The sequence below is a fragment of the Fistularia commersonii genome, chromosome 19, assembly GCF_037954325.1.
Source record: "Fistularia commersonii isolate RoL2024-O1a breed Wild chromosome 19, RoL_Fcom_v1.0, whole genome shotgun sequence".
Taxonomy (NCBI): domain Eukaryota; kingdom Metazoa; phylum Chordata; class Actinopteri; order Syngnathiformes; family Fistulariidae; genus Fistularia; species Fistularia commersonii.
The window spans coordinates 12,624,941-12,635,934 of NC_141302.1; the positions used below are offsets into that span (position 1 = coordinate 12,624,941).

General features: G+C 48.1%; 2 protein-coding genes across 4 annotated transcripts; both read left to right on the top strand.

The window, feature by feature from the left end:
- Positions 1–350: 350 nt before the first annotated feature.
- On the top strand, positions 351–3,523 carry trmt10a (tRNA methyltransferase 10A). Its single transcript, XM_086165790.1, has 7 exons — positions 351–803; positions 1,292–1,445; positions 1,509–1,580; positions 1,696–1,770; positions 2,023–2,172; positions 2,419–2,524; positions 2,956–3,523. Exons 1-7 carry the CDS (start codon positions 631–633, stop codon positions 3,162–3,164), a joined length of 939 nt encoding a protein of 312 aa, XP_086021916.1. The 5' UTR covers positions 351–630; the 3' UTR covers positions 3,165–3,523.
- spata6l (spermatogenesis associated 6-like) lies at positions 3,100–9,717 on the top strand. Of its 3 annotated transcripts, none has more exons than XM_086165788.1 (12): positions 3,100–3,249; positions 5,110–5,247; positions 5,884–5,932; positions 6,099–6,140; positions 6,255–6,379; positions 6,496–6,588; positions 6,759–6,932; positions 7,549–7,648; positions 7,947–7,993; positions 8,473–8,576; positions 9,272–9,365; positions 9,569–9,717. In XM_086165788.1, the coding sequence occupies exons 1-12, from the start codon at positions 3,229–3,231 to the stop codon at positions 9,632–9,634; spliced, it is 1,053 nt and encodes a 350-aa protein (XP_086021914.1). In that variant the 5' UTR covers positions 3,100–3,228; the 3' UTR covers positions 9,635–9,717. The 3 variants fall into 3 exon arrangements, with proteins under 3 accessions (XP_086021914.1, XP_086021913.1, XP_086021915.1); XM_086165787.1 differs by lacking the exon at positions 3,100–3,249 and adding an exon at positions 4,085–4,556; XM_086165789.1 differs by lacking the exon at positions 3,100–3,249 and adding an exon at positions 4,085–4,364.
- The last annotated feature ends 1,277 nt before the right edge of the window (positions 9,718–10,994 follow it).

A 10,994-nucleotide genomic window follows, 5' to 3' on the forward strand; every position in this document is an offset into this window, starting at 1 on the left:
GAAACTCTTTTGTTTAGTGAGGAAGTATTAGGAAGAATTAAATATAAGAATATAAAAATATAAATAATCACACAATTGTTCCAGTGTTGCTTTTAACATTTCATTTAATTCACAATGCAACAATTTACTCCAAACACAAATAACAGGTGTTTATTCTTTATTACCACACCGGTTTCATTTCTCTATTTCATGAAGAAAACTTAAATAAAAACACAACATACGTGGAATGTCATCTACTGATAAGACAACTTAAGTCTTTTTATTCGAAATCAATATGTTTTAAGTCTTAAAACATAGCGAATAAAAAGACAAGTAGGTTTCCACACTTTCGACTCCTTCAGTGCGCCTGCGCAGCGCGGTCTGATGACGTCAAAGAAACTCATCGCCCGTGGAACCGAGACTTGGCGAATGTTTGCTAGCTTTAGTTTTTCTTTTTCCTGAAAGACAATCACGGTGTCGCGACGTTGTGGGTTAAATTCAATAGCCCGCCTCTGTACCCTGAAAAGCCACAGTCGAGATATTTTCTCGGGCTTTTTTAAGCTTCAGGTTTGTTCCTAGTCGGTCGGAGAGGCGACACGCGAGCGCTAGAGTCGAGTCGCGTTAGCCGCGGCTAGCCGCGGTGCCGGGTTAATGGCTACTGACGCCGCGACGGGGGAAGTGGCACTTCCCCCGGCAGAGGGTGAAGATGCTGGAGTGGAGAGAACGAACGGGGAGGCGGCGGCAGAGGGGCAGACACTGTCGAAGAGGCAGAGGAAGAAGCTGATGAAGCAGCAAAAATGGGAGGAGGAGAGGGAGCTCCGGAAGTAAGGAGGCACGGCGTGAAGCTCTTCCGCCCCAAAGTTCTGCCGTACCAAACTCCATTCAAATATCTGCCCGTTTAAGAGCGCTATTTTTAACGACAATTTTAGCCTAAACTTGTCAGTTTTTTCTACCCGTAACGAATAAGTCAAAAACATTCAAACCTACAAAATATTTTGGCGTAAATGGCTACTTTTTTTGAAACTGATTCAAACATTTCTCTTAAATCCAGAGGTGCAGTGGAGTTTCGTCCGAATTGACGTCTGCACGTCCTGCTATGTATTCTGTTAACGCAACATTCGCATCTCTAAGAATATTAATATTTATTAATGTTTAAAAAGTTAAAGATAGTAAACTTAATAATATTCCATACAGATCTAGAAACTACATCCAAAGAAATTAATTGATGAACCCTGACCTTATCAATATCTGGTTAACGATCTCCGCTGGACCCCCTGTCAAACGAGAGTCTGATGTTTGAATCCTCCTGCAGGCAGAAGAGGAAGGAGCGTAAGCAGCAGCGGCGGAAGCGGGGGCTGGAGGAAGGGGGAGGACCGAGGGCCAGGAAGGCCCCCCGTAGAGAGGTCACCCCCTCCACGCTCAGGCTGGTGGTCGACTGCAGCTTTGATGACCTCATGCTACTCAAGGTAAGGCTAAGTCGGGAGGTCTGGGGGGGGCAGGACTTCAGTGACCCCTCTTTGTCTATCCAGGATGTCAACAAGCTCCACAAGCAGATCCAGCGCTGCTACGCCGAGAACCGCCGGGCTTCGCGTCCGGTCCAGGTGAGCTGAAGGGGGCGGGGCTTCGACATCCAGGTGCAGTTCAGAGAGCTACCTCACGTCCAGAGGAGCCACTGGAGGAGGGTGTGTGACCTCTGACCTCTGCTCCTCCAACAAGTTCTACCTGACCAGCCTTGGGGGACAGCTGAAGCGCAGCATGGATGAGAAGGACCGGGGCTGGGTCAACTGGAAGGTGAAGCCCGTCTTATGACCTCTGTAATGTCATCACGCCTCTCCCAAAATTATCATTATTGATAACCTCTATGCAGCCATAGCCCTGCCCCTTTCTGCCCTCAAACTGGGACGATGTTCTCAGACCATCCCGTTCCAATGGCCCTTCAAATTAAAAACCTTTACGTACCCAACAAAAAAAAAAAAAAAAGGCTTTTATTGTGGAAGTCCAGGACTTCCTGTGTGCACCGCTGATCTGTGTGTGTGTGTTCAGGACATCTCCATCCGGACAGAACACTTCAGCCAGGTGTTGCCCAAGGAGGAGCTGGTGTACCTGACTTCCGACTCACCCAACGTCCTGGAGGAACTTGACCAGAACAAAGCCTATGTTATTGGAGGCCTGGTGGACCATAACCACCACAAGGTGTGTGTGTGTGTGCATGCGTGTGTGCGTGCATGCATGTCCTGGTGGCTATCAATTGAGTTGAGGAGCAGCTAAGCTCTGGTCCTCACCAGGAGTTCAAAGTCCTGAGACATTAATGGTGAAGCAAGAATCACTAGCTGCCAGTTGCCATGGTGACCTTCAGTGGTGGTGCATTGTGGGTAATGCAGCTGTGTGTGTGTGTGTGTTTGTGTGTGTGTGTGTGTGTGTGTGTGTGTGTGTGTGCAGGGTGTGAGCCTGCAGCGGGCTCAGGCTCTTGGGGTTGGACACGGACAGCTGCCCCTGGACACCTTCGTCAGGATGAACACGCGCAAGGTGTTGGCTGTCAACCATGGTGGGTAGACACACACATACATGCACTCGCACACACACAGATGACGACAGATTCCTACATTTACTCGCTCACAACCATGCACATACACTCACGGATGCACGATACACTCGTGCACAAATACACAGCAGTCACACACTCATGGGCACTCACACAGACCCAACCCCCCCCCGACACACACACACACACACACACACACACACACACACACACACACACACACACACACACACACACACACACACACACACGCACAGACTGGGACCGTGTTCATGCTGGTATTCATGTGTTCATGCATGTGTGTGTGTGCGTGTGCGTGCGTGCGTGCGTGCGTGTGTGTGTGTGTGTGTGTGTGTGTGTGTGTGTGTGTGTGTGTGTGTGTGTGTGTGTGTGTGTGTGTGTGTGTGTGTGTGTGTGTGTGTGTGTCCGTTCAGTGTTTGAGATTGTGCTTGCCTACCTGGACCGGGGCAGCTGGAAGGAGGCCTTTTTCTCCGTACTGCCGCCCAGGAAAGGAGCCACTGCTGTCCTCGGGTACCGAGGCACTGCTGGAGACCAGGGATCGGACTCAGAATCGGACCAGGAACCAGACTCTTTGGGACCAGAGCTGTCAGAACCATCAGAACCTATGAAGAACACGGCCTAAAATTCCACTCAGACGTTTACACCTCGCAGGGTTCCCCTGGAGATGGAGAACCACCTGGACCTGCATGAGGCTCCTCTGGATCCAAGTAAGGATCCTGGAGGGTCTTGGGTCCTGGAGGAGTAAAGCTCCTCCAGGACCCATCTGCAGGTTCCGCCCCCTGTCTGCGCTCAGGGCCAGACCAGAAACGGATTAAACTCCCACCTGGTTTCAGACTTTATTTCAACAGGAAGTTGGACTAGATTTATTTTGAAATCCTGCAATCCGGCAGGAAGCGGCTGCTGAAACCCTGCGCTTCCTGACTGTTTGGTGGATGAGTGACAGCTGTCAAAAGGCGGGATTAAAGGCTGGCAGTTATCGTGTACTGTCTCCTGTCAGTCATTACCCCACCCCACCCTTGGGTTGGGGGTGGGGTGGGGTGATGTCCCGGTCCCACCTGCATCCAAATGGGTTGCTAAGGCAATAAGGTAGCTGTGAGTATGTAGGTAAGATGATGTCACTGTGTCCAAATAGGAAAGTTAGCCAACTTAGCATCAAGGACTCTTGGCTGCTACTATCATTCTTAACTAGGTCCGGCCAGCCACATGGAATAACAATAGCTGATGTGTTGAGTTGCTAACAGAGCACCCAAACAACACCATGTTAACTGCTAGCTATCTAAGTTAGCCACATGCAGTCATATTAGACACTCCCTATCACTAGCTAACATAACACGATTGGCTGGATGTGGCCACTGTGATGTGTGGCTATTACAAGTTAGCTGGGCTAGCTCATCATTTAGGGAATTAGGTCACATAAATCAGCTGCTTAAAATGATTCATCCAGGTACAATCCTGTGAGACACTCCTATGGGCTAGCTTAATCTAGCTGGATGGTATAACAGTAGTAGCTGTATGGCTAACTACACGTGTAAGCAGCTAACACAGTCATTCAGACAGCATGTAGGATAACTTTAACTGGCCATTTGCCTAGCTTAGCATTGCTGAAGGAAGCTAAGAACAAATCTGGACACAGGGTGACATCACCCCACGGCTGCAGTGACGTCACATAGGTGACCCGGATGCTTCTTGCTTCCAGGAGAAGCTGTGATGTTACAAAGAAGGGGTGCACGCTCCGTGACGTCATCGCCATGGCCGCCAACCCGCGATCGGTGATCGATAAACACGACGGAGGGAGTGATCGGCGCCGGTCGTGCGTAGGCAGGTGCGAACGGGGTCGGACGACACGCGTCCATTCAGCGTCTTTGGGCAAAAGGCTGCCCGTTGCCGTGGGAACCGACAACCGGAAGTTGTGGTTACTCCGGCAACAGCAGGCGCGACGCGGAGCGGCGGCCGCGTCCCGTCACAAATGTCACGGAAGGCGCTCAAAGTCGTGGTTGAACTGGAGTTCAGCGCGGTAAGACACGCGTGTAAACCGGGCCCACCGGCGAGTCACAACGCGGGTTTGACAGTCCGGTGTTTTGTAAAGTTAAAAAAAAATCCATTAGCGGAAGTGAGGACTCTGTGTGCTTTCAAAATAAAAGCCGGCTATTTAGAGATTTATCCGCCAAGGGTTCTGCCAATCACGTGGTTTAAATTTACAAATAATTTATTTCCCCAAAATACCCATTATAATTAAACTTAAATAATCGAGAGAACAATCGGAAGTCTGCTCTGTTGATTTCCGAGGCTTTTAGTTGCGATGCTGTCTGAGTAACTCGCACTTTACTAACTTCCGGTCGATGTTGGGGAGGGCTTCAAATTAGTGAATGAAACTCATGCAGAAGTTAGTTTATTTTTATTTGTTTAGAAACAGAAGAAATATCACAATTTTCTCTTGATTTCTCTGATACTTATTGGTCCTCTGATTGTTAACGATTGTTATAAATGGCATCTCCTCATTTCCTCCCTGATTCCACCTTCAATCAATAATTCATCAATGAAGTCGATTGGTGTGTGTGTGTGTCCAGGTGTCATGCCCGGGTGTGCACCTGCCCTACAGGGCTGACCTCTGCCTGAGGATGAAGGTCATGGGCCAGCTCCGCCAGACGGACTGCCTCCCCCCGCTCTTCCCCCTCATCTTCTGCCAGAAGATGACTTTTGAAAAGGTTGCCATGGCGACTCACCTGATACACTGATACGGATCTCATCATCAATTATCAATAATGTGTCAAACACCAGGCACTCAGGAGATTACATACATAAAGTTTTTCAGCTGCAAGTTACACCTCACACATTCTTCTAGTACTACTATTAATATTACTTACTAATAATACTACCAATACTAGTGCTACTACTACTAATACTAATACTGATACAGCTGCTGCTACCATTGATGCTACTGATACTAGTACTACTGCTGCTACTGCAAGGACTGCAGCTAATATGACCAATACTAGTACTACTACTACAACATATACTAGTACTACTGCTACTGCTACTATCAATTTGAATACTACTATTACAAATGCTGGTGCTAATGCAACTGCTGCTGCTACTGCTAGTTTCTGCTGATACTACTACTTGGACTACTACTGCTACTTATACTGCAAATACCCCTGCTGCTACTTCCACTGATAATACTACTAGTAATGCCACTATTACTCTTAGAAGTACATCTACTTGAAAAATGTAGCAGGAATTTTCCTGGACACAAGATCAGTAGACGTCATGGGTAGACGATTTATTGATTGATTTATTAATTGTTTGTGTGTGTGTGTGTGTGTGTGTGTGTGTGCATGCAGGTATTTCGTCGGGCCCTGGACCCCGGGGACTTGGCCACCCTTCTGCAGCGTGAGGCTCCTCTGTTCTCTGCTGATTATTGATCTGAGTATTGATTAGTAATGAGTTGGATCATTCCTCACCTGTCCATCCCTCTCCTTTGGTGATATCATGGAGTTAACAAGTGGGTGTAGGGTCAAAGGTCACTGAAGGTCACCATATGTGTGTTGTTCTCCAGGTGAGATGGTGAGAGTTGAGTTGCTGCAGCTGATTCCTCCTGGTGAGACATCTGATGTTTTCCATGTTCTCCGGGAGCTCAAGAACCCTGACTGACCTTTATGTGTGTGTGTGTGTGTGTGTGTGTGTGTGTGTGTGTGTGTGTGTGTGTGTGCAGACGTTGAAGTCCTGGCTTTCTTTGAGGAGGACGCCCGCCGCTTCCTTTTCCCAGAACCTAGACTGGTTCCATCATTCTCTGGCGTGGACCGTGAGGTTCTGATGACCCGATCTCCGTACTTCCCTGTAGGTCCTGGTCCAGAGCGAACCGGGTTTCTTCCCTCAAAAAATGTTCACAGCTGGATTTTCTGTAAATGCTTTCATTTTGGCGGGAGTGAAGTGACCTCAGCGTGTTCCTGCAGGGAATCGCCCCCCGCCTGGAGTTCTCCACCAGAACCACCATCTTGGAATGTTCTGCTGATGCCCAGACCAACATTTACCCCAACCAGACCCTGGTGAGCCTGGGTTCTCTGAGGGTTCTCCTTCCAGGTTCTCCTGCCTGGGTTCCCTTCAGGTTCTTTGAAGGCTCAAAATCATCCACAGGTGTGATTGAGAGGGTGAATGGATAAATGATTGATAGGTGACCCGTCCAGTTATAGGCCCCGCCCCCTTCCTGTGTGTCCAGGTCGAGGCTCCGAATAGGAGGAGCCCCAGTGTCCTCCTGACCCCGGCTCCTCAGGGGGGCGGAGCCAACGGAGGACACACACCCACCCTCCGCCGCTCCAGGTCCCTGTCCCCACCCAGGGCCGGGGGTAGAGCAGGCCCCGCCCACTGGGACATCACCACCCGCTCCCAATGTGTAAACAAACACACCCACTCACACACTCACACACAAATACCCACCTAAATCCAAATGCATATATAAATTTATAATTAACAAATAAAAAATGATTTTCCGTATGATATGATGGGTAAAATGCAGAGAGGAATTTCCAGCAAGGGATTCAGAAAGTATAATAAAATAAATAGAATAAAATATATAAAGATAAGTACAATAAACATAGAAATGACCAGAAAGTTTTTGTAAATCAAATTCAAGGGTACTTTATTACATAACCTTGTTAAAAAAAAATCAGCATGTTGCATCCTGCTGTTTTTTTTTTCGTGTTTCTTTTCAAATGTATTCATTTTTGATTATCTTATTTTATATTTATAAACTAAATTATTTGTAAATATCAGTTGATTCTTTTCTCTCTTTGGACTCAAAATAAATAAATATAAAAATCATAAAACAAATTGAATTATTAAAAAATTACGAATTATTTATTATTTGTTGTCTATGTTTATATATATATATATACATACATACATACATACATACATACATACACATGTTCCTGCCACCAGGGGGCGCAGTGACCTGCTGCTTCCTATGTATCTGCAGCAGCTCAGGCTGTGTTCTGATTGGCCCGCAGATGATGTCATCCTGGCCCGGCACTGCCCGACCCACTTCACTGCGACGCCCCTCTGCGTTCACCAGCTTCTCCCTCCCGCCGCCCAAGATGTCCTCCACAGGTGGGCCCCAACACCCCCACCTATAATCCTTGACATGCTGAACAATTGCAGGAATTCATTCAACAGCTAACCCGGTTTGGATGTCCCCCTCCGTTCGTATTTCATTATCTTTACTTATTTATTCCTGCGCATCATATTATTTATTTCTGTGTGGAGCATCTGAGACAACCCAGTTTCCCCCAGAATCAATCAAGTAACTCTGTTTGTGATTTATATGTTGGATCTGAAGCCACTTCATGTCCTGGGTTCCATTTCCTGTCTCGTCCAACCGGCTCTCTTGATTTTCTTGTGCTTTCAGAAATCTACCCGTCATCTGCGGGGAAACCATTAATGTCCAGCACATTGGTAGGAAACACTGATCGCCTGATCATTATTGCCTTGCCAATCATAACCTGATCAATGAACACCTGATCAACCACCAACTGATCGATGACCACCTGACCAATTAACACCTGATCAATAAACACCTAATCATCACCACCCGACAAATCATTTGCTGATCAATCACCAACTGATCAATAAACACCTGACCACTTATCACCTGATCAGTGATCCCCCGATCAATAAACACCTGACTAATAAAAACCCAATCACTCATCTCAGAAAACAGAAACATCTTGGTTTCCTGTTCCTGGAAGCAGAGAGGATGTTGTAGTTTTCCGGCCTATGATTGGTTGGAGTGTTGGGGGGCGTGGCTTCGCAGAGAGCCAGCAGTAGTTCTGATGTTCTCAACACCAGCCTTGGTTCCACTTTGCTGTTTTCCAGCAGCCATGAAGTGATGCTAAGCTAGTCGCTAATCATTTACCTCTCCTCCAACCTGGCAGTTGTCAAGGACCACCGACGAGCTTGACTCCTTTGGACGCCCTCGCCGGCGTTCGGAACCCTCGCTGACATGGCAGTCCTACAGGAAACACGCTCGGAGAACCAGGTCAGTTCCCAGGCTAGCGTTAGCGACGCAAACTCAGGCATTTAAGTGGAGTTCAACAAGAACCTGAGGTGATGTTTGCTCACGGGGACCAGAGGTTGGAGTTAGGGCTGGTGGTTCAATGGCCTCCTTTGGCTTAATGGGATGTGCAAGAGGGGAACTTCCTGTTGAGTAGCCTCCACGTTCGCAGGCACTGACAGGAGAATGTCACGTCAAAGTGCAAGGAACGTAAAATTTCCTCATGTGAGATCTAACTATGACTGATGGCGAATGAAGCCACCAGAGGCGGCGCCACCTGGTGGTCATCAGAAGGAATATCTGCCTCTGACCACCTCTCCTGACCAAGGTGTGAGATTCTGCTCCATGTTCTCGCGCTGTTAACCAATCAGAGAGTCTGTATTGCTATACTAGCAGCATTAGCCTTGTCATGTGAAATAATTTTAGCTGCGCGCTACATGGGATGCTAGTGTTCTGCAGGTTGTTTAACTCCTCACACCCTGTACTGTGGGCCATTAGGGAGTTCTCCAGAGGAAAATGTCCTTCCTTTAGAACATCTTCAGGGGGTGAAATAGCCCAGCGCTTCACCAACATGTCAGCGAACAGCCAAGCTAACGCCAGCCCCGAGCCAAGGGTTCTGTTTCCATTGGTTCCCCAAGATGTTAAAGCGGACCTGGTGGTTCCTCCCTGTGGTTCTCCAGGTGTCAGTCGGGTTCCCACCGGGAGTGGGAGGAGATCCAGGACCGGGTCCGGGGCCTCCTGACCACGGCAAGGGCTGTACGCAGACTCAACTTCGTAAGTAAGCCTTATAATTTCTAACGCAAAATGCTAAAAGCTAAATGCTAACCACAGGGATGGGACCATTCACAGTGCTGTCCAGTATTTTCAGGAGAGGAAGTGGAACCTCAAAACACTTTCTGTTCCAAATTAAAACCTTGTAACCCCGGATAGATGATTGACAGTTGATTGACGATGTTGACCCGTGTTAAATGTTTCAGGGAGCCACGCCCTCTGAGGTGGACGACGTTCTCTGCCGCCGCTCCATCTCACCGGGGCCGCCATAACGCCTGGGGGAGGGGGGGCTATTTTGTAATTAGTTTCTTGTTGTCCTGCCGTCAGCGATGAAATCATGAATAAAAGCTGGGTCCAGATGTAACAACAGAACCTCTGTCTAGTCCCTCCTGGAGATTCTGGGAACCTCCATTTTGTTCCTCCTGGAATTTCTCAGAACCACAAAATTGTGGTTCTAAAATCTCTCATTTTTGCGGAATCTGATGGTTCATCTGAGGGGCAGGAAGTGACCTTGGGTGGGGTCAGTGATGGACCTGGAGCATATGTATAATTACCATATAGGAACTGAGAGAATCCTCTTAGAACCCAGCAGGTTCTCCTCAGACGTCACAGAACGCAGAGGTCTTCTTCTGTTCTTGGGTGACTCAGCCCGGGGACGACGACAGAAAATTGCGTCCGCGGCCCCATTTATCAGAGAAATGGCCGCTTGCTATGACAACCAGGCATTTAGGCTCCGGTGCCGGCGGGAACATTGTGATCTACGAGGAACCGCCAGACTGGACCCGGTTCTATTTGGGTGCAGGTTCCGTGTGGTTGGTTCCGAAGACAAGCCCTTAAATCAAGCCTTAGATTAGCGGTAGTTTAAGAAGGTCGGCGCCGCCCAGGCCTGAACTCCCCGGGTTCTCCATCAGGGTTCTTCCTGGTTCTTTATTCCTCTCACCTTCATCTGACCAGAACGTTCCTCCAGGTGTAGAGGAGGTGAGGAGCAGAAGTAAATAACAAAGAACACCATCTCACCTGAAATCTGAGGAACATCTGGGCCACCACATTAGTTCTTGATGTTCCGCAAAGGTCACGAGGGGTGGAGAACGTGGTGCTGACCTTGCATGATGACTCTCAGCAGCTTGATGTTCCGTTAATAGGAATGGGATGAAGAGGGCTGAGGAAAATATTTAATCCTTGGAAAGTCAGACCTGCAAGGCTACTCCTAGAAGGTGCGTTAAGTTAATCTAATAAATCTGGAGAGCATAGAACCCGTAGAATCCCGACATCTGTAATGAAGGAAGCCATTAGAGCCTCCACCTTCATTTCAGGGGACCAACCTCAGGTGTGTCCGAGGTTCAGAAACAGTCCTCTTCACTGACACCTTGTTGACAGAACCTTTATTTGGACAATAAGAACCGTTCTTCACCGCTGGCCTCCAGATTTTTTGGATATGCTTCCAGTTTTTTTCTGGATCCGTGGCTGAAGTTCTACTAGAAGAACATGGAGACCGTAACGTGAGATCTGATATACTCTCCAATCGCAGCGAGTAGGTAGGACAGTAGGTAGTGAGTAGAGATCCCAGGCAGGTGAACCGAGTCCACCACCGGATCAGAACCAGGAACCTTCTCTCTGTGAGACAAGCATGCA